This window comes from Benincasa hispida, chromosome 1 (genome assembly GCF_009727055.1).
Source record: "Benincasa hispida cultivar B227 chromosome 1, ASM972705v1, whole genome shotgun sequence".
Lineage (NCBI taxonomy): Eukaryota > Viridiplantae > Streptophyta > Magnoliopsida > Cucurbitales > Cucurbitaceae > Benincasa > Benincasa hispida.
Genome location: NC_052349.1, coordinates 78,784,211 through 78,807,521, shown reverse-complemented (window position 1 = coordinate 78,807,521; position 23,311 = coordinate 78,784,211). Strand labels below are relative to the sequence as shown.

At 34.9% G+C, this 23,311-nt stretch overlaps 1 protein-coding gene across 4 annotated transcripts in view; it reads right to left on the bottom strand.

Annotated features, from left to right (window-relative positions):
* Positions 1–6,856: 6,856 nt before the first annotated feature.
* The window catches only part of LOC120086434 (anaphase-promoting complex subunit 5), a 38,739-nt gene continuing 22,284 nt past the window's right edge, over positions 6,857–23,311 (bottom strand). For all 4 annotated transcript variants that reach the window (XM_039043102.1, XM_039043084.1, XM_039043093.1 and 1 more), the window contains 8 exons: positions 21,445–21,504; positions 21,271–21,338; positions 14,502–14,607; positions 14,285–14,426; positions 9,003–9,101; positions 8,381–8,645; positions 7,885–7,952; positions 6,857–7,269 (listed from right to left, as the gene is read on the bottom strand). In XM_039043102.1, coding sequence (XP_038899030.1) covers positions 7,108–7,269; positions 7,885–7,952; positions 8,381–8,645; positions 9,003–9,101; positions 14,285–14,426; positions 14,502–14,607; positions 21,271–21,338; positions 21,445–21,504 — 970 coding nt within the window. In that variant the 3' untranslated portion in view covers positions 6,857–7,107. The remainder of the gene's footprint in view (positions 7,270–7,884; positions 7,953–8,380; positions 8,646–9,002; positions 9,102–14,284; positions 14,427–14,501; positions 14,608–21,270; positions 21,339–21,444; positions 21,505–23,311) is intronic.

Below are 23,311 nucleotides of genomic sequence, written 5' to 3'. Positions count from 1 at the left end.
AAATAAATTTTATTTAAAATTAATTGTTTGATTTAATTTTATGGAAATTAAAAATAATAAAATAAATTTTGTTTTTAATTTAAGTTTAAAAAATTTATATTAAAAATTTGAAAATTGATTTTTAAAATGAAAATTGAAAATTTGATTTTTATATCAATTTTCATTTTTTAGTGGGTTTTTCTCACATTCAACACTTAATTCCCACTCAAACTTGGCAAGTAGGTGCTATCACCTTCAAATGCAATCTGATTGCATGAGAAAAATGAATAAAACCAACTGAAATGGCTGAGATTTGAGCCATATATTCTGGAATTTTTAGAGCTGAATTGTTGAAGGAGGTGTTCTTCACACTCCAGCTAAAAACCAAACTTTTTCCTCTAAAATTTCCTAAACACTAACTCATTTTGGATCCCACAATCCAATCTAAGGTCCAAGAGGATAGTAGGAAATATCATGTGGTGGTCTATATCCTTTTGGAGTGAAGAATCAAGCTGAATTTGTGGATTGAAGAAGTTCTACAAAAGTATATCAGAAACCCACTTTTTATTCTATGAACATGCTTATTTAATTGAAAAAGTTCCCCCCTAACTCCCGACGCCATTCAAAAGTTCGTCGGAAGATCCTCTCCCAATGGATTTCTCCCGACCAAACTCTTGACGATCGTTTATGCGTCTAGAGATCCTCTCTTGACGAATTTTCCACACTTTTCCGATGAAATATGACGTCGGGAGAAGCCAAGTTTCCTGTAGTGAAAATTGATGAATTAGAGTGCTTAACAATTTTGTTTTCTTCCAATAATTGCATGCTAACTCCAATAAATACAATACTTATTAGATGAAATAATTAAATGGTACATCGATCTTAAATCTTCAATAGTTATGTTTTCACTAATTCTTAAGCCACCATGTCAATCTCTGTCCTTTAATTGTAATAAACAAATTGAAAGTTCAAGGAGAGTATAGTTAAGATAAATTTAGTATCATAGTTCAACCAAAGAAATGAAGGTCCCGTTTAATAACCATTTGATTTTTTATTTTTGTTTTTGAAAATGTCTATAGACACTACTTCCACCTCTAAATTTCTTTCTTTGTTATCTACTTTTTACCATGGTTTAAAAAAACTAAGCTAAATTTTGAGGACTAAAAAAAATAAATTTTAAAAACTTGTATTTGTTTCTGTAATTTGACTAAGAATTCGACCATTATAATTAAGAAAGATGCAAATCATTGTAAGAAATGGTAGGTAATAGGTCTAATTTTCAAAAACCAAAAATAAAAAAACAAAATGATTACCAAACAGAACGGAAGTTTTTCAAACTCAACCTACCCTAGATCATGTCATGTAGTATTTTTCACATTTATATATCTATATTTTATAGATGTTTTTGTCAAAGTCTATGACCATGTCATGTAATGACAAGTTCTTAGTAAGAAACTAAGGAATTTCCTCCAAAGAAAGCTTGAAATGATGTGTACATGCACATATCCTTTCTTTAAATATATTTAAATTTATTCTAAATGTCACAAATAATGGTTTAATAATTTTTAAGACTACGTCAAATTAATTATTCGTAACCCAATAAATATATATTTTATAATTTAGTGTGATTTTGAGAGGGAAGGAGTGACAACATCAACACGCTAAGCTCCAATAATGCAATAAAAAAATATGACCTACAATTACAAGTCAACAAACAAAACTCAACTTGTTTAAAAATAATAATAATAATAATAAAACTCAACTATACTGCATAAAAGTGAATCTAGGGCATAACGTAATCAATCAATCATAATATTAAAAGTATGTCCATTTAAATATATTTTAGAAAAAAATTATTATAAATGATAAAATTATTAAAAATATTTGTAAATAATAGCAAAATATTACCATCTATCGTGGTCTGTTGCAAATAAACAGTGAAAATTTTGTTATATTTATAAATATTTTAGTCCATTTTTCTATATTTGAAAACAACTTTTTATAATATTATGTGAATTATAAATAATAAATAAATATTATAATTGTAGCAATTTAATTATGAAGATAGAAATATGGCCTTAAAACACACGTTCTTTGACAAAGACTTTTAAATATATATATAGTATCTTTTAAAAGTAGATTGACAAAGGATTAAATGTTATTTCCTAACGAATTTTCAATTTTCAACTCTATCATTCATTTTTAGATTAAATTACAAGTATAATTCTGGAAGTTTTACCATCAAAAGGGTCTATAAATTTCTATACTTCTAATTTTATTTCAAATATAGGTCATTGCACTTTCAGTCTTGTATTCACATTTTTCAAAAATTAATTGGTTTAGTTGGTATAAATTGAAATGTTATGTCTAATAAAACTTTAAACTTAGTAGATTTACGAATTTTAAAAAATTGAAAGCTAATAAATAAAAATTGTAATTTTAAAACTTCGTCAGAGATCAAATAAACACAAATATCAAATTTCAGATTTCAGAGACTAAAATTTTAACTTAACCTTGATTTATATATATCTGGCTAGTTTCTTATGCAACTAAATTCTATTTTCTGATTTTTCAAATTGATTTAGTTCAATATGTAACCTTTTTCTTTAATAAAATACCTGTACTTTTTTATTAAAAAAATAAATTTCTCATATACATTGCCCAACAATATCGTATATCAAAGTTTGAGCTTGCCATTTAAGTAGAACAATTAGGTACCAAATATATTGTTGGAATACATTAAATCTGGTATCTGACGCTTCGAATGATCAAATATAGGAATCTTGTTAACATTGTTTGAATGCTTGGAATCTATATTCTCGATAACATTCTCTCTAATAAAATTGTTTTATCTCTATTAATGAACGTAGCTAACACATTATGAGTGAACCATATGCAAATCTACATATCGATCTTCTATGTATTTTGCATTCTTTATTTATCGATTTCGTAATCGATACAATTATTTTTGCATTATTAGGAGTTGCAACGTCAACAACAAATATATTATGGAATCACCATATGATTGAAATTTGTTTTCCATACCGTACAAAAAAAAATTCCCTTACAAAGAAATTCTTATTTAATCAAGCTCTAGTTATTAGATACTTGTTTAAATTCAAGGTATATAATTCTTATAAAAGTTATACCTCTATTGCTTTCTTTTTTTTTTTTTTCAGAAATCACTATATCTTCTATGAACTATCAAAGAGTTACACAAGGAGTAATAGTCATCTTATTAGGTCAATTTTGTATCAATTTTATTTCATTTAGAACATATGTATTTTAATTTTATTCATCCATCTATTTTTCATAATTTTCTCATTTGTTACTCTAAGTTTCTTGTCTCTATTTAAAATTTAAACTTTATCATAGATATATTCATTCTAAAATTTTATTCCAATTTAAAAATTATGTCATTGCAATTTTCTACTAGTATCACATCAAAGACATATCATAAATTTAGAATAAGAAATATATAATTTACCACTATATTTCGATTAATTACTTCATTGTCGAACATTTATCAATTAAACTCAATGAACATTTATCAATTAAACTCAATGAACATTCAATCAAATTTTAAATTTTGCATGTATCTCTCAACTAGTCACTAGCAATAAGAAATGGAAAACAAAAATATGAAACAAAAAACATCAACGTCACCAAACCGTCCCTAATATAGTTGTATCATTTAACTTTGTACTAGAGAAGAAATGCTAACAAATATAGGTGGGAGGGGAATTCAAAACATTGTTACATGAACAAGAGGCTTGTTATGTTGGTGTGATTTGTCAAAATCAATCGCCGAAACCACAGTCACTGCCACCGCCACCGCCGCAGCTGCTACCGCCGTCGGTGGCGGCCACGGCTTCAGTAGCCAAAGTAAGCATTCCACCATGTTTGGTTTGATCAGAGGGTTGTCCGAGTTCAACATCAGGGGATGAGGAGAGTCGTTTTGTTGTTTCCTTTTTCTTCTTTTGACGGATTTCATATGTATAAAGACAACATAAAAGCAACAAACTGGACATTGTAGGACTACAGCTCAGTAGAATTATACCATAAAGTTTCATCTTTAATGTTAATTACGCCTCTCAAATTTCTCTACTTTTGCTTTATATTCATAATATATAGTCAACCTGATGAGTAAAAATATTCCAACTTCTTGTTTAATGTGTCATTTGACTTTTTCCTTTTTTTTCTTCTTTTTTGGTGTAGAAGGAAACCATCTTGAAGTTTCATCTCTCTTTATTGGAAATCAGAAATTAACGAATAAATTAGTCAAATGGTGTTTTGTCTTTTTTTTTTTTTTTTTAATGAGCATATAATATTTATAAACTACTTGGAAGAAATGTTGTATTGGTTATTATAGTTAGTGGTTATTTTTCAATGGATAATAATAGCAACATTTATTTGGATAGAAAATAGTAATATAACAAAGAAGAACCTGAAATAGTATTTACTATACTTAATTGAAAGTTATAAATAGTTATACACACTAATATTAATAGTATATTTGGTGCTCTTAATATAAAACTAGCTATAATAACTCATTCCACCAACTTCTAGTTGGTGCTCCAAATGACCCCTTAACGGTAAAGGGAGTTAATGTGAGAATCATAATATGGAATTTAAAAAAAAATAAAAATAAATTTGATAAATAGAAAATTAAAAATAAAATAATTATCAAATAGCCTTAACCAAATGGTTTTTTTTTTCTTTTTTACATTTTTCTGAACAAAAGAATTTAGTGTAGCCTTTCGTCCATGATATCTCCATTATAAAATTTAGGTTAAATATAACATTTGTCAACAAGTTCATACCATTTTTTCAATTAGAAAACTCAGTCAATAGTGCCGGAAAGAAATAAATAAATATAAAAATAATAATAATAATATTTAAAAATTTAAAAAAAAATAAAAAAACCAACTGTGTCGTATCTGAAATCTCTATTCGGATAACATGAGGTAGATATTTAAAAAAAAAAAGAAATGAATTCTCTTAGAAAGGAAACGAAAGAAGAGAGAAAAATAATAATAATAAAAAAAAGTAGAGTGTCACGTCACTTTGGCTAACATGACTAATGGATGGAACCAAAGTGCTACAGAATATTTTTTTTTTTTCCTTTAAATATGTGTGAAATTTTTTAGATTCGAAACTTTTTTTTTTCATAGTCATGAGAGGGTTTTTACTTGTAAGAAAATTCTTACACATCTATGACTTAGATTTATATATCTACTTTATGAGAAAGTTTTTCCATCTCATTTTTCATTTACAAAACTCAAAAGAGTTGTTCTTGAACTTCTAATAAGAACAATAATAACAACTTGAACCTCATTTGAGAAGAATATTGGGTTTACTCTTGATCCTAAAAAAATAGCAATGTAACAGTTGAACTCAGCACTGTGGTAAGAGTCAAACAAATTATGATGTTAAAAATGTTTTCAACTTTAAGATGGAGCTGCTTCTTTTTCTTAGCATATCAAATATGGGATGGGAATTCAGATTTTCAACCCATAAAAAAGAAGAAATGTTTTAACTACATTGTAACCCTTCCACTATAACCATCGCCTTAATTTAATATGGATTTTCTATCTTCATACTCAAGTGTACATCATCAGATCAAACTAGTAAGCAAAAGTAAATTTAGTTTAATGGTAATTGGCATGATCTTTTTTTTTTCTAAAGGATGGAGATTCGATCCCACATCCGTTTAGATGTTGTACTAAGAAGGAAAGAAATAAAAAGTGTACACCATCAATGTATACATGCAAGCATGAATCTCTATTTCTAAATTTTATTCATTAGTAATGTTTGTGTTTGAAATTTAAAAATAATAATAATAATAATGTTAGTTTAATAAATAATGACAAAAATAGGGTTGAGAGAAAAATAATGATAAAAGTAAGGTCATAGAATCGTGGACCATATACATGATTACGCTGATCAATGAATATTTAAATGAATTGTGGACCTTGTACACGGTTTATCCAAAATCATGTACTAAGTCCACGATTTTAAACTCCATGTGTTACCACGTTCAAGACTTTGCCACGGCCACGATTTTCACATTGGAATTTTTATAAAATTGTTAATTAATTTCAACTTTTTTTTTTTTTTTTTTTTTTTTGTTAATGATTACTCGAAAACAGAGTAAGGGTTCAAACTAATTTCAACCTTTGTTAATGATTTTCCAGAAACAAGTTAAAATGGGTTTTTAGTTTCACCGATTTCGATAATGATTTTGAATAAACAGATAAAAGGGGTTTAAAAGGTTTTAACGTTATTGAGGAAAAAGATCTTTGCAAAACACAGAAAAAGGAAAAACCGCCATGAAAGAGAACAAGATGAACTCGGTGGGAAACCAAGTCAAAAAATTACGAAAATGAAGAATGAAGAGGAAAAATTACAAAATTTGAAGCCAAATCAGAGTCCACAAAATCATTGAATCAGAAATGTCGTTTTTGGACGCTACAGATCAGAGAAAGGTGTGATCGGATATGGACACGCGTGGAATTTGAAACAAAAATTGAACTCGTAGACTCCATCCACAATTTTCAACATGACATACTACGTGACAATCTTGAACGTGACAGCTATGTGGAGCAGGATCTACGATTTTAGGTAAACCGTATACAGGATATATGATTCATTTAAATACTCGTAGACCCGGTACATGTTACCCTATATTTGTCATTGTTTATTAAAATAACATTATTTAAAAAAAATAAAAAAATAAAAATAATCTTGTGTTTGTAATAAACATCTGAATCACTCAGATAATTTATTTGGTAATATCTTCATCTCTCTTCTTTTTTTCCCATTTTGTATTATTGTCTTTACTTCCACAGCTGCTCCCAACCTCAAGAGATTTATCTTTAATAACGAAGATTAATATGAATCCTCAAATAAAATGTATAATGGATCTATTACTACTTTCATCCAACGGTTCCTTTTTCTTGGCATTTTGGAAATTACATTTTGTGAATAATAACTCTGTGGTAAGTGTCAGAAAGTGCAAACCTGCGGTGAAATTTTGCAAGAAAAAAAGAAGTTGAAAAAATTTAAAAAGAAGAAATACAAATTGATGTAAGAAATATACAAAATAGCATTTAAACATAGTACTTGTCATGATATATTGAGCAGAGTAGTTTCTCCTTCCTCAGGATTCTCCAGAGCCATAATATGTTTCTTGAAAGAATCTGCTGCTTCTTCCCTTTCCTCAAGCCGCCCCAATTTGTCGTACACCATTGCCATTAAATAGAAGGCTTCAGCTGCCATTTCATGATACTGTCATACAAAGAAAAAGAGAGCCTTCTGATCAATAACAGAGATACAAAAATAAGTTTGAATACTTCTTCGGTCTTTGTCATTTCGACTTTTGTTTAATTTGATCTCTATACTTTTAAAATGTTCAATTTGGTAACTATACTTTAAATTTTGTTCAATTTGTTTTTTTTGTACTTTTCATATGTCCATTTTGATCATTGTACTTTTAAATAAAGACCAATTTGGTCCTTAGTTGCAAATCTTGAACATAAAATTTAAGAGACCAAGATGATCTATTTTTTAAAGTAGAGGGACTAAAATGCATTTTGAAATATAGGGACAAAATTGAACATTTGAGAATCTGATGACAGAAATCAAAATCAAACCCAAATCTGTTAAATTTACTAATATCTCTATGATATTCCTCAGTGTAATGAAAGAATTATTAACCCTCAGTCCCGTAAATCCAAATCCAATATTTTCACATATGGCACTACAAGAACATGTATTTGGCACATCCAGGAGGGGCAACAATAGACTAAAATTCGATCAAGAAATTGGCAAGAGGTCAAGTTGTTTTTCCTTCCTAATTGAAACTCTAAGGGGTTTAGTTGTAAGTTGTAACTAGTAACATACCTCCAACAACTGAAGCTCTTCTGACGCTTGCTTCAGAGGATCCAGCACAACCTCCGGATCTTCAGAAACTGTTCATGATGAAATTCAACCAGAACAAAGTTTACTTTTTTCGAATATTCAAGATTTATAGTACTCCCAACTTTCAAGTTCAAATATCTAAAATGTTCAAAATGAACACGCATTAAAAGTGTTGAAGATTTAATTAATATAATTAAATAGAGAAGAAAGCTACGGACTTTTAACCTCTATCGAGTATTACCCACCAAGAGATTTATCTATATAAAACAGCTTCGCTTTTATTAATAAAACTGGAAAGTTGAAATATATTCTTTCTGTCTTTATGTGATTCATACTGAAGTACTACTCTCTCCTTTCTGTCACTATTTTCATCGAAAATATGTTTCCTTTAATTTTGGAAAGTCTGGTTCTACAATGGGAAAAAGAAATATTACAGGTAATAATTTCATAAGAATGATCATAACCATGTCTGGAGTACCTGAAAAGCTTGGACTACAGAGGTAGCATTTCACTTCCACTATAAAAGCACGAGCTCGGAGCTCCAAACCTCCATGACCAAGAATCATCGGGAATGCTCCATGCAAAAGATTCAAAGCCCTTTTTGAATGGCTAGGTCCAAGGGAGAGCCATAACTCAGCAATTGTCAGAGTGGCTGATGCTTTTAGAAGATCAAGGTTAAATGACTGGCAAAAGGAAAGGCTTGCCAAAGCATAAGGAAGACCAACAACAGCATTGCCTGATTTCTGGAGGGAGGGCGGCCAATAAGGACTTTAATACTGGAGGCTTAGGAAAGGACAATAAATGTACATGAAACCGAAATAGAAAAATTGTTTTCTTATCCCAAAAAGGTATTAGCAAGCAAATTTAAAGATGAACTAGAAATAAAATATCTTCTTATCAATGCACTTTTTAGCGAGCTATCAAGGATCCTTTACTATTTTTTCCATTGTCTTGTTCTTCCAGTTATTTTATTACATGAGTCATGAGACAAGCAAATCAAACAGGCAAGAAGGAAGGATGAGTGACTCGTATGAAAACACATAATCTTTAGCCAAAATAAGCCTTGATTCCCATTCCCTACATTATATCTTTAAGTTTACCTTGTGTATTTCAGCCAGCAAAAGAAGAACCGAAGCGTTCTGGACTTGTAGATTATATTTATGACACAAACAGAAAAGGGAGTGTGCTACACGTGCTGCCTGCAAAAATAATAATAGAAGTCACTTGTAAGGAGATTTAGGGATAAAAAAATCAAGAAATTGAGAGAGATGTAGACAACTTGGGCTACTGCATTTCCAAACAATTGGATTATTTTTCACGTATTAGTTTCCCCGATATTAAACTATAGAATTGACGAGAAAATATTACAAATAGAGGATGTTCATGAGCAGCCAATAAGAAAGATGACATAAACACAACTAAAAAGCAATTGAAAAACATGTCTCAATCACTCTGGTTCAAGGCTTCGCTTGCATGTAACTCTTAGTTTCACACCCATTTGTAAGGGTTGACCCATGTTCCAGCATGTATATTGTTTCCAATAAATGTTAATACCTTAGTTACAAAGCTCAGTTATTTGATCTTCACTGTAAGTGTACGTTAAATTAGCTCAGGGTTCTGTGTTTGTGAAAGAGAAGATTCTGATTGATGTAATAATATTACAGAGGTCATAATATTTAAGTTCTCCAAGAAACACTCTAAAGGGGAGTTTTCTAAGAAGAGATAATGATAAACATATTGCTTGGACATGTGGTGGACCTATTAAGAGCCTTTCCTTCTAGACACATGAGATTTTCCAAAAGTTAAATCTCCACGACCTAAAGCCGTGCCTGGTACTCTTGATCTTAAACCTAAGTTAATATATAAAATTAGGGTGTATTGAGACACATTTGTAAGCAAGTTAGAATAAGAGTTGGTTTAAAAATAGTTAGTTACATGTTAATTAGTTATTATTCAGCACATGTGTAAACATTTTTCCTATAAATAAAGCATCTCTCACTCATTTGAGGAGAGATTCAATTTGATTCAAAAAACTAGAGTTTGGTTTACACTAAAAGTGGTATCAGAGCACTCCAAGAATCCAGGCTGATGGCGAGAAGAAGGGCTGCCCACCCGAGAGGAGGAGACAACCTATGGCAAGATCAAGAGGGGGAAGAAACCACCACCCTCTCTCCAAGAACTACAACACAATGCTTGCTGTCCGTTGAGAACTCTTTGGAGGGAATACATGGAACAGTGACTAGCATTCAAGAAAGTATGAAAATCCTCACTCGTAGGGTTGAGAAGCTAGCAGCAGCACCTCAAAATCGGAAGAACACTCAATCATTCATGCGAGAATGGAAAAGAAGAGATAAGCATGGTGCTGGAGAGCCAAAAAATTTCCAATTTCAGCAAGAAATTCATCAAGAAAGAGCTCCAAGATTGCATAGGCAGCTCCAAGAAGCTCCAAGAAGATCCAAGACGATGTTTGAATAGGCAAGAATGGCAGCAAGAATTCCAAGATTGGGATGCTTCGAGTGAGTATGATCAAGAAGAAGAGTTATATGCTCCAAGGAGCCGACGAGAAGAGAGGTATAGAGATAGAGATGACTCATATGATTACAAAATGAAGATGACTTGCCGACTTTCAATAGAAAGTGTGACATCGATACGTTCCTCAATTGGATCAAGAACACCAAGAATTTTTTCGATTATATGAATATGCCGGATCACAAAAAGGTACATTTGATAGCTAATGTAGCCTAAAGGAGATAAAAGGAGAATTCTCTCCAAAAATCGAGATTGTCGATCTTTTATTAGAATGAATAATGTATTTCATACGAGAGGGGAAAGTTACTATTTATAGAGTTTTACTACAAGTGGGAGTAAAAGGGGAATTACTCTAGAATATTATCTAATTACCCAATTAACCCCTATACTTCTTACATCATTCTACCCCTCCAAAAAGAAGACTCGCCCTCGAGTTTTAAAAAGAAAAAAAAAAATTATGAAATAAACTTACTCAACGGAGTATCACCAAACCAACCTCCTACATTTTGAACAAAAATATTATGATCAAAGGTATAAACTTGAGACAAAAAATCTAATATTGCCACCAAAAGATGAATTTCTCCATCGGATATAAAACCAAAAAAGATGTTTCCTTCAAGCTCATTCAAAACCGTATTCAAAGGACCTATCACTAAAAAAACCACCTTTCAAGGAAAATTGTTCAAGAATCATGTCTTCTTTATCATTCGCTTCAAGTTCTTTTGACAGTTTGGTGATTCATTTCCACCGCAATCAGTGTCATTGTTCTTGTTCGATTTTTGCTCGGTGTTTGATACTTCTTTTTCATCTTCTTCATTGGATTTTTCTTCTTCATTTGAAACTATTTCCAAATCAACATCTTCAAATTCTTGTTTTTCTTCAATTTTATCTTCAAAATTTTCTATTTGAAAATTTTCTAACAGTAATTCTTTTGTTTTTTCTTCGGTATATGAAATCAATCCGTTCTTGAACTCTTGCAAATGAATTGATAGTTGATCAATCTGTTGAATCATTTTCCCCACTGAACGTTGGATTTCTTTTGTTGTTTTCTTTATTTCCTCCAAAGCTACAGGATCTAATTAGTCATTTTCTTGGATTCTTGAATATGTTTTAATCTCATGATGGGTATAGGACTCATCCATTGTTTCTCTTGAATCAACCTTTCTTGATCGTGTTTCATTTTGAGTCTTGAACGTTTTTCTTGGGCTAGCAAAATCCATCATTGATGATTCTTTAATTCATCTAACTCCCAATCTTTACGTTGATATCTTGAAAATGGGTTTGATGGGATCTTTGGACCCCTTTCTGATATTGTCTCCTTCTTATTCCGCCACAAACTGCCCTTGATACATCATCAGAATCACTAGAATCACTAAAATCAAATTTTCAATGTGGATAATGATAGTTCTTTGAGAAAATCAAGCATAGGAAAAATTAGTAGGTTGAAATTCTTCTTCGGAATCACTTGAGTCAGAATTTCAGCATCCTTTTTTTAAGTTAATTTGATTTTCTTGCCCATATCGATTGTTGTATTTTTTTTCTTGGACGCCTTCTTTGGTCGGTAATAGTCCATTCTTGCAAAATCTTGAAAAAAAATTTGGTTTCTTCTTTCTTTCTTGAAATTTCAAGGGTTCCCCCTAATTAGATGTGTGTTATTTGGCAACAAGCACAACTCACGAAGCTCCCTCTTGTGATAATGTCGCCAAGAGTTTCCCGTTCTTCCACCGATGACAATCAATTTTGTCCCAAGCGGTCGCTCTGATAGCAATTGATGTAGCCTAAAGGAGATAAAAGGAGAATTATCTCCAAGAATCAAAATTGTTGATCTTTTATTAGAATGAATAATGTATTTCATACAAGATGGGAAAGTTCCTATTTATAGAGTTTTACTACAAGTGAGAGTAAAAAGGGAATTAATATAGAATATTATCTAATTACCCAATTAACCTTTGTTCTTCTTACATCAGTAGCCTTCAAGTTGAAAGGGGGAGCTTCCACTTGGTGGGATCAATTGGAGATCAATCGGCAATGACAAGGCAAGTGGCCAATTCGAACATGGGAAAAAATGAAGCGGTTGATGAAACAGAGGTTCCTTCCTACCAATTATAAGTAGACCCTTTACAATCAATACCAAAACTATAGACAAGGACCTCAACAAGTGGCAGATTATGTGGAAGAATTCCACTGATTGGGAGCAAGAACAAATTTGGTGGAGAATGAACATCTAATTACAAGATTTATTGGAGGCTTACGGGTGGACATCAAAGAGAAGGTGAAATTACAATACTTTCATTTTTTGGATTATGCAATTTGTTATGCTGAAACAATAGAGGAGTTGAATGATTTACGCTCCAAGAAAACTTCAAGAAAAGCTCCTTGGGATGCTCCTGTAAGTAGAAGAGCAAAGAGTACCTTGGACCATCCTATTCCACCAATTTCACCAAGGAAAAGGATAAAGAAAAGCAAGAAGAGGTTGGTGGAAGGAAACAGAGGTTGTTTACAAGTAGAAAGTTCAAAATCCTTATAATTGCCCTACATTGGGAAAATGTTTGAGGTGTGGCCAAGTGGGGCGCTTTTCTAATGAGTGTCCCCAACAAAACAGCAGCATATGTGGATATGCAGTGAAGATAATGAGGAAGAAGCCAATTATATTGACACAGATGTAAGTGATAGGGTGTCTTGTGTTCTCCAACTGGTGTCGATTGCTCCCAAAGGAGATTTTAATCCTCAAATACATTGCAAAATGTTTGTTAAAGAGACAGAGACTAATATATTGGGTCTTGTAGTTGTTGAAAAGATAAAAATGCAAAGAACAGCAAAGACATTCAGCACCATATTGACGTGGTTCCAAGTGCTACAATCACTGATCTTCCTCACTATAGGATGAGTCTTAAGGAGTATGAGATCCTCCACCAACATATGGAAGAATTATTGAAAATGGGGTACATTCAATCAAGCCTTAGCACATGTGCAGTGCTAACCCTTCTTACTACTAAAAAAGATGGTAGTTGGAAGATGTGCGTGGATAGTAGAGCCATCAATTCTGTGAAATACTGCTTTCTAATTCCTCGAATATGTGATCTACTTGATCATCTTGGAGGAGTCTTGATTTTTTCAAAAGAGGACATGAAGAGTGAATACCACCAGATTCGAATACGGTCAAGGGATGAGTGGAAGATTACATTTAAGCTCTATTTCTCATTCACAGACTGATGGCCAAACCAAGTTACCGCATTGAGTTACCTTATGACCTACATATTATTCCAATATTTAATGTTGCCAATCTCAAACCTTATTTTCCCCCGATGACTACCAGTTGGCGTCCTAATTGTCATCCTCGAGGTCGAGTCTGAATTTTAGGGGGGTGGAATATGGTGTATTGAGAAACATTTGCAAGCAAGTTAGAATAAGAAATTTTCTTTTGGTGTTCACTAGAGGTCCATAATCGCTTTTCAAGCGTTTCAAGGACAACACCAGGATTTTTATTGAGCTACATTCGGATTTTGAAGGAATAATGCATAGCCTGACATCGGATAAAATTGTTGACCATGTTGAAACCTGCTGAGAAAGTCACACAAAAAGGACTCCGTTCGGCAAACAAATAGAAAGAATATTACCCTTCTTAACACCCAACATTAAAATGTACATCACCTCAATCATCAACTATATGAACTAGATTTTTGTTCTCTTTTCATCTGTCTTACCTGGTAATTCTAGAAGATCATGTACTAGTTCCTACTCACTTTTATTTGCAACAAAATAAATATGATATGTTCCCACAATTTTATGAAACAGAAATATTTCTACACATCCAAACAAGAAAACATCAGCTTAGTTTTAATGAAGTTTTAACCTCGCTGAATTGGTTTGCTGCAAGCAATGTCCGAGCATGACGAAAACTAGCCTCTGTCTTCAGGTCCAAATCCACACCAGTGACAGATGAGGCCAAAACTCCAAGTTCATTACAAGCCTGCTGGGCAAGCTTCAAACAACCTCTGATGGAAGGACACGAGAAACTTAGCAAAGGCAACAAGCAAACCATAACTATTCGTCGTATCACTAGGAACTACCTGTGTAGAGCATGCTCATGAATGAGTTGTAACTTTAATAATAAAATCCTCGACTTCGAGAGAGATAAAAACCTCTCTTCGGCTACTTTAAGTGCAGTAAAGGCCTCTGTTAAAGGAAAAGCACAGAGTTATAGATCATGTCAACCACATTTTAAGGTATGGGAGTGCATGTTCAAGTGTCAGTTTGTTTGTGCATGTGGCAAACATGAAGCAGGAGCGGTCAGGTATATAGCAAAAAAGGAAGTCCCCCTCAATTTATCCACTAACTTCCAAAATTGAAAGATTGTGGCTCCACCCCTGGAAGATATAGACATAACCCGTTGAAGAGAGAGAAAGAGATGTACAGTATAGCCATGTTACAAGTAATCATATCCTAAACACTCCAAAAGAATTTCAGGTCAGCATAGAGAGGCTGCATGCATGGAGCAATTCTAAACTAGGGATAAAACTATTAGCGCAAAGTCTTTGGGATTTTGGATCCCTTGCAGGTTATATGCGAAAACAAGTCTAACAGTATATTTTCCACAAATCTTGCTGGGATATAATGATACGAAATTTAATAAATAAATGTGGACAGTTACAATTCAAGGCCATTTTTCACATCATCGAGTAGAGATATGTTGATTTTTCTTTTAATAATAAATAATAAAAGAATACGAGGACAAACAAAAAAGAAATCCACAAAGAATGTGAGCCAACCAACAAAGAGATGTATTGATCTATTTATGGAAAAGGCAATTTGGGCATGATGGCGGTAGAAGAACAAATATTTAGTCCATTGCCAAACTACATGTTATATCGAAAAGTTTATTTGATGAGAGACGAGAAAATATTTTTTCAAAAAGAGCCAAGCAAAAACACTCTTAACGGGCAAAGGAACAAAAGTCCCTTCCCCAACAAAATTACAGGTAGACCTTCCAATCTAAATTAACTACAAGAATGCCCTCCAATTGGGTGGATGATAGGCTCTTCAGAGCCCTCGACAGTTTGAATTTTAAAGGAAGAACCAAATCCTTTGAGGTGCGGTGATCCAGGCTACAATTTGGGGTCTTTGGCTTGAAAATAATAGAAGATTTTTTTAAGATAAACCTACTTTTACAAACAGAGAGAATTGAAGCGGATGAAAAGTAGAGTAGGGAAAGGAAAAATAGCACACCAAGATTTTACGTGGAAAACCCTAATTAGGGAGAAAAACCACGGGATAAGGAAATTCTTATTAGAAAACTGATACAAAGAAATACAACAGAGCTTAAATAGAGAAAAGGGAAGCCCTAGGGTACAATGAAAAAGACAAAATTGCCCCTAGAATGCAAAACCCTAATTTCAACACTCCCACTCAAGTTGGGGCGTAGATGTCAATAAGACCCAACTTGCTCACACATGCGTCAAACAACTATCTGGGTAGTCCCTTTGTTAGGACATCTGCAATCTATTGATTGGAAGGAATATAAGGAACACAAACGTTGCCACTATCAAGTCTTTCCTTGATAAAATGCCGATTAATCTCCACATGCTTTGTTCTATCATGTTGAATAGGGTTATTTACTATGCTTATCGCTGCTTTATTATCACAGTAGAGTTTCATTGGACCGGTATGCTCTTGATCAAGGTCTTTCAAAACTTTTTCAAGCCAGATCTCTTCACAGATTCCCAGACTCATGGCCCTGTATTCTACCTCGACACTACTTCTGGCAACAACACCTTGCTTTTTGCTTCTTCATGTAACAAGGTTACCCCACACAAAGGTACAATATCCTGATGTTGATTTTCTGTCTACTACAGATCCTGCCCAATCAGCATCGGTGTAAGCTTCGATGCATCGTCTTTCAGTTTTCCTGAACATCAAGCCTTTCCCTGGAGAGGTTTTCAGATATCTCAAAATACGCTCTACTGCCCTCATGTGTTCTTCGTATGGAGACTGCATGAACTGACTTACCATACTCACTGCATAAGAGATGTCGGGTCTAGTATGAGAGAGTATATTAATTTCCCAACAAGCCGCTGATATCTTTTTTTGCTCACTGGAACACCTTTACTCATATTACTTAACTTTGCATTTGCTTCTATAGGGATATCAACTGGTTTGCAACCCGTCATACCTGTTTTCTTAAGCAAGTCCAGAGTATACTAACGTTGGAAAACTGAAATTCCTTCTCTTGATCGAGCTACTTCCATTCCAAGGAAATATCTTAGTTTTTTAAGGTCCTTGATCTTGAATTCCTCAGCCATTTTTGCCTTCAATCGGTCAATCTCTGAGGTATCATCGCCTGAAATAACAATGTCATCAACATAAACAATCAAAACTGCTATTTTCTCGAATACTAACCTTTTAGTAAACAGAGTATGATCAGAATGACCCTGTTTATATCCTTGCGACTTTACAAATATAGTAAATCTGCCAAACCAAGCCCTTGATGACTGTTTTAGCCCATATAAGGACTTTCTTAATCTGCAAACTCGATGATTAAACTATTTCTCGAATCCTGGGGTAGGACTCATATAGAATTCTTCCTCCAGTTCTCCATTAAGAAAGGCATTATTCAAATCAAGCCGGTGAAGGGGCCAATCCTTATTAACTGCAACAGAAACGAAGACCCGAACTGTGTTTAGCTTTGCAACTGGCAAAAAAGTCTCGGAATAATCAACCCCAAAAGTTTGAGTAAAACCCCTGGCAACTAATCTGGCTTTGTATCTGTCAACTGTTCCATCGGGCCTATACTTTATTGTGAACATCCATTTACATCCGACTGCTTTATGACCACTTGAAAGATTGACTTGATCCCACGTATGATTTTTCTCGAGAGCTCTCATTTCTTCCATAACTGCGGCTTTCCATTTAGGACTTTCCAACGCTGTGTGTATACTGTTTGGTATCACCACTGTGTCTAGGTTTGTAGTGAGGGCCTTGAACTCAGGAGACAAATTACTATAGGACAAGTAACTCTGCAACGGATATTTAGTACATGATCTAGTACCTTTCCTTAGGGCAATCAGAAGACAAGGGATTCATCTCTGTCTTTATTTTCTTCTGACATACTGTACTCACCCTTCGGTTCTGTTATTTTCCCACTCTCAACAATTTTTCCGGCGGGAATAAGAGATGCTTCTTTTCCAGGTTCTACCATATTCTCAAAAGTCACACAATCATCTGTCTATGCACCATCATCGACCTCAATCACATATTTGCTGTCATTTATCTTCCCTGTTTTTGCTCTCAACATTTTCAACACAAGCATCAGTTTTATCACATTTATTATCATGATCAGGGATAGAACTACTAGTACCTGGAACTGATCTCTGATCAGACTCATGAACTGGAGCCGGAGAGATAACAGGCGACGCTATTTCCTTCCTGAGATTCTTCCTATAGTATGTTATCTAAGGAACTTGTTTGGTTGGGAGGATAGGTGCATTGGTACCGATACTGACATCAAGGATGGGTTCAGGTTCAGGTAAGGCAGAAAGGCCGGGACCCCAATTGGTTTCTTCATTGGAATGCTCCCCCTGAAGAGAACCATTGGGAAAGAATGGATGATCTTCAAAGAATGTCACATCCATAGAGACAAAGTATTTTCTAGAAGGAGGATGATAACACTTGTACCCACGCTGATGTGGAGGGTACCCTACAAAAACGCATTTTTGTGCCCGAGGGGTAAACTTGGTACGGTTAGGTCCATGTGTATGGACGAACACCACACAGCCAAAGTCACAAAAGGGTACATCAGAAAGAAGTCTGGAATTTGGGTAAGACTCTTTGAAGAAATCTAAGGAGATTTGGAATTTTAGGACCCAGGATGTCATGCGGTTTATTAGATGAGTTGCTGTCAAGATAGCATCACCCAACAAAAAGAAGGAAGGGAAGTTGACAACATAAGTGAGCGAGCAACTTCAACAAGGTGACGGTTTTCCCGTTCGACCACTCCATTTTGTTGAGGAGTGTACGCACAGGAACTCTGTTGGACAACACCTTTAGAGACTAGGAATTCGCGTAAGGCGTTACTAAGGTACTCTCGACCATTATCACTCCGGAGAAAAGTGATTTTGGCATTGAACTGGGTTTCTATAGAATTGTAAAATTGTTGGAAAACTAAAGTAACTTCTGATTTATCTGTCAGAAGGAAAACCCAGGTTAGTCGAGTATGATCGTCAATAAAGGTTACAAACCAACGATTCCCAGTTATGGTAGTGACTGGTGAAGGACCCCAGACATCGCTATGGAACAGAGTAAACAGTTTAGAGGGCTTATAAGGCTGAGAAGAGAAAGAAACACGAGGTTGTTTGGCCTGGACACACACATCGCATTTCAATTTAGAAATATTAATGTTGTGAAAAAAATGAGGAAACAAATAATTCATATACTGGAAATTAGGATGGCCAAAGCGATAATGCCATTACATATAATCAGTTTCAGAAACAGAAAAATGGGAAGACAACAAACTAGTCCTATCACATATCCTAAAGGAAGCTTCTTCAATGAGGAAATAGAGTCCCCTGTCATGCCGGGCAATGCCAATCGTCATCCCCAAGTTCAGATCCTGGAAAACAATATCATAAGGTGAGAAGATAACATGACACTTCAAATCTCTTGTAAGTTTACTAATAGATAACAGATTGTAAGACACTTTTGGCACATGCAACACATCTTGGAGTATTAAGCTGGCAAAGGGTGACACCTGTCCTTTTCCAGCAACGAGGGCAAAGGACCCATCTGCAATTTTGATTCTTTCATTTCCAGCACCAGGTTGATAAGATAAAAATTGATCAGAGGAGCCAGTTAAGTGATCTGTGGCTCCTGAGTCTAATATCCACGGTTTATTACCAGTTATACTCACAAGGCCAAAGAAGTGAAAAGTACCTGTATGGGCGATTGCACTTACACCCACTCTAATGGCTGTCTCTTATACACATCTAGATGTGTATAAGAGACAGGGGTTCGGCCATGAAGTTTCCAACACTGATCTTTCGTGTGCCAGGGTTTTTTGCAATGTTCACACACTGGGGGTGGCTTACTGTTTTGTTTATCTTTTACAGGGCCTGATGTTTTGAAGGCAGCGGAATCTGTTGGTGTGACAGGTGTACTGTTCATGGCCCTCAACCTATCTTCCTCCAGGCGAACTTCAGAACAGACTTCCATTAGGGATGGTATAGGTCTGGTCCCCAATATACGACTTCGCACTGTATCAAATTTAGAGTTGAGTCCGGCAAGAAAGTTATACACGTGATCCGTTTCTTCAGACTGATAATGTAACACTCTTCCACAAGGACAGTTCCAAATCATTTCACGGCACAAATCTATCTCTTGTCACAACAGAGACAACTTGTTAAAGTAAGCAATAACGTCCATCGCTCCCTGTTTGCATTCATGGACCTGCTTACGTAGAGTATATAAACGAGAGGCATTCTGTCTCCTGGAGTAGAGTTTTTGGGCTGCCTCCCAAATATCACGGGCTGTAGCTGCATACAATAAAGGTTTTCCAACCTGAGGCTGTCTCTTATACACATCTAGATGTGTATAAGAGACAGGTCTTTTGGTGCGGCAGAGGTTGAGATGAGACGCCGATCTGAGAGGAGAAGACCGGCGGCAACAGCAACAGACGGGAACTGGACGGATCGGCACCTGTCTCTTATACACATCTAGATGTGTATAAGAGACAGGGGTATAGCAGATCGGGGCTGGTCGACGTCGGTTGGCAGCGTCTGAGATCGGCCGGACAGATTTCGTGCAGTCGGTCGCTGGTCGTCTTCATCTGTGCGCGACCGAACCAGATGGGTACCTGCGAGCTGGTCGTCGTCGTCTATGCACGACCGAACCAGATGGGTAGCTACTGGTTCGCTGGTCGCCGGTTGCTGGGTCTGGCAACTGGTCATTCCACCTGCAAAGGAGTCGGCCGGCGGTGGGTAGGGCGGCGGCGGCTGGTCTTCACGAAAGTGGGGAAGAAGAGTTTGGAAGTACCTGTCAATGGCTTTCTGGATAATACTAGTTATATCTGGGTTATTGGTTTGGGATTCTCCTGTTGGATTTTCCTCAATGGTGGCCAGGGTTTCGTCTCCATGCTCTGATACCATGATGAAAAATAGAGTAGGGAAAGGAAAAATAGCACACCAAGATTTTACGTTGAAAACTCTAATTAGGGAGAAAAACCACGGGATAAGGGAATTCTTATTAGAAAACTGATACAAAGAAATACAACAGATCAACAGCTTAAATAGAGAAAAGGGAAGCCCTAAGATACAATGAAAAAGACAAAATTGCCCCTAGAGTGCAAAACCCTAATTTCAACATAAGCAACCAATCTCAAACATGTATATAACAAGGTTGACAGCCCGGCTTATCTGTTGGAGTTTATCGTTGCTTTCTTCTCCTCAATGAACTATGAAAATCTCTATCTTAATGGTTAACACGACCTAAAGAGATTAAAACATCGAAGAAACGTCTTTTCAGGATGTGGTGTTGCACCAACAGTACCCATTTTCATGTAATTTAGTAGCAGAAATTTCACACACAAAAAAACAAAGGTAAAGAAAACGTTGGAACTACCTCTTCCAGGATTTTTACAGAACTCCTTGACAACAGGAGTGATGAAAGCCAGAATACATAAAGTCAAGCAGCATAGAAAGAATAATTAATAATAAATATAATGATCATGAAATTAATAAAGAATGAAATGATAGGTGGCTAAGCTACCTCGCCAACATAATAGTAACTTGATGCCATATTATGGGTAGAGAAATAGTAAACGAAATGTGTCATTGAAGCATTTTCCCTGACCTTTATATCCTTTAAAAATTGCCAAATGTTGTATGAGTTTCACGTACGCTAATGATGCATCAGATGAACTGTCCCAAAAGAAATGAAAGCTCTTATAATAAGATTATTCTAGAATAATTTAGAATATCTTGAGATATTCAATACTAAAAGATACCCCTATAAGTTAGAAATTACCTTGATGCGTCTGCAAAACAAGTTGCATAAAGAATGGCATTTATTCGTGCAAGAGGAGCACTGAGATGGCCAGAGAAGAAAAATGGTCAGGCAGTAAAACAAGCAAGCTCAATTATTATTTCGAGGGATTGTGGAACAAGCAGGGAGAGAAAAATAAAAATAACACATCGATGGCTAAAATTAAATTCCAAATACAAACAATAAATAAAAATAAAAGTACAAGAGCAGAGATAAACATTCTCAAATTAACAACTTGATCTATAGGACTAGAATTTCTTTTTAATAAGAAATCATGTTTTCATTTTTTTTATTGAAACAACGGTTTTAATTGAGAAAAAATGAAAGAATACAAGGACATACAAAAAACCAAGCCCACAAAAACCCCACTAAAGAAAGGTTTTCCAACTAGGAGAAATAATGCCTAGGGAGTAATTACAAATGGACTTCGAAACCGAAGCCCAAAGAGATACATAAAATCTCATCAAAGACCAAACCTCACTATGGTCCCTCTCCACTCCCCGGAACACTCTGTTGTTCCTCTTCCCCAAAAGATCCCATAATAAAGTACACATCCCAACAGACCAAAGAAATGGAAGAAAGGCGGATGGAGAAGGAACTCCCTGATTGTCAATCGAACATCCCTCTGACGAGCAATTGAGATATCAAACTCCTACAAAAAACGATTCCAGACAGATCTCGTGAATTGACACTCCCAAAGAAGGAGATCCAGACTTTCCTCCACCTTCCGACATAGAATTCAACAGAAATAACCCATTAACGAAGACATCTTTCTCGAAATTCTATCCAACGTATTCACACGACCAAGCAAAACCTGCCAAACAAAGAACTTAACCTCTTTGGAATCTTAACCCTCCATAAGACATCAAAGACCGACTCGACAAAGGGGGGAAGGATCCAACAAAAACCTAAAAACAACTTACAAGAGAAACCCACAAGTGGGTCAAGACTCCAAACAGGAACATCCCTCCTCTCGATCCTGAAATTAAACCCCTCAACCAAGGAAAGAAGAGAAGCCACCTCAGTCGTTTCCCTGCTGGTCAAAGGCCGACGGAAGCCAAACGAGAAAGAGATGGAATTTTCTGATCAAACCAAGAAGTCCGACACCAAGCAGTTTTTCAAAGAAGACAAATGATACAGCCTAGAAATGCAGCTGAGAGGGGTCTATCCCCCACCCAATAATCCTCCCAAAAATACGTCTCCTTACCATCTCCCACGACACAGAAAATAAGATGAAAGAAAGAAATCAAATCTTCATTAAGAATGAAAGAAAGGATTTGCAAAAATCTAAAAAAAAAACGTGAAAGAAATCCAAAATTGGCACAAGAGTAAGGAGGAACCACTGTTAGAACTTAGAATAATAACCGTGATATTCTGATTGTCTTTAAGAACGTGCTATTCCTCATGCAACATTTTGACTATTACTCAGAGGACTGTCCTTGCCTAAAAAGACATTGATCACGACTTTCCTTCATTCCAGATAGGAGTAGGAGGTAGGGTCAACAAAGGAAACCACCCAACATAAAAGATTTATACCGATTTCAACAGTGACATGCAGTATTTTAAAGAAAAATGTTCTTTTCCATATCAAACATGCATTTTGGAGCACAAAACAAATGGGCACGAAATATAAAAATAAGAAGCTGTCAGGGATTGAATATAATCGAGTGGCTAATGAAAAGAAACATGAAGTAATCTACAAAATATTTGGTTAGTTTAGTTGTGGCTATGGTATCTCCTTTTAGATGAAGTTTTATGGTATCCCCTTTTACATGAAGTAATCAAGTGGCTATGGTATCCCCTTTTAGATGAAATTGTGTCCGATAACACTTAATGTACAAAATATTTG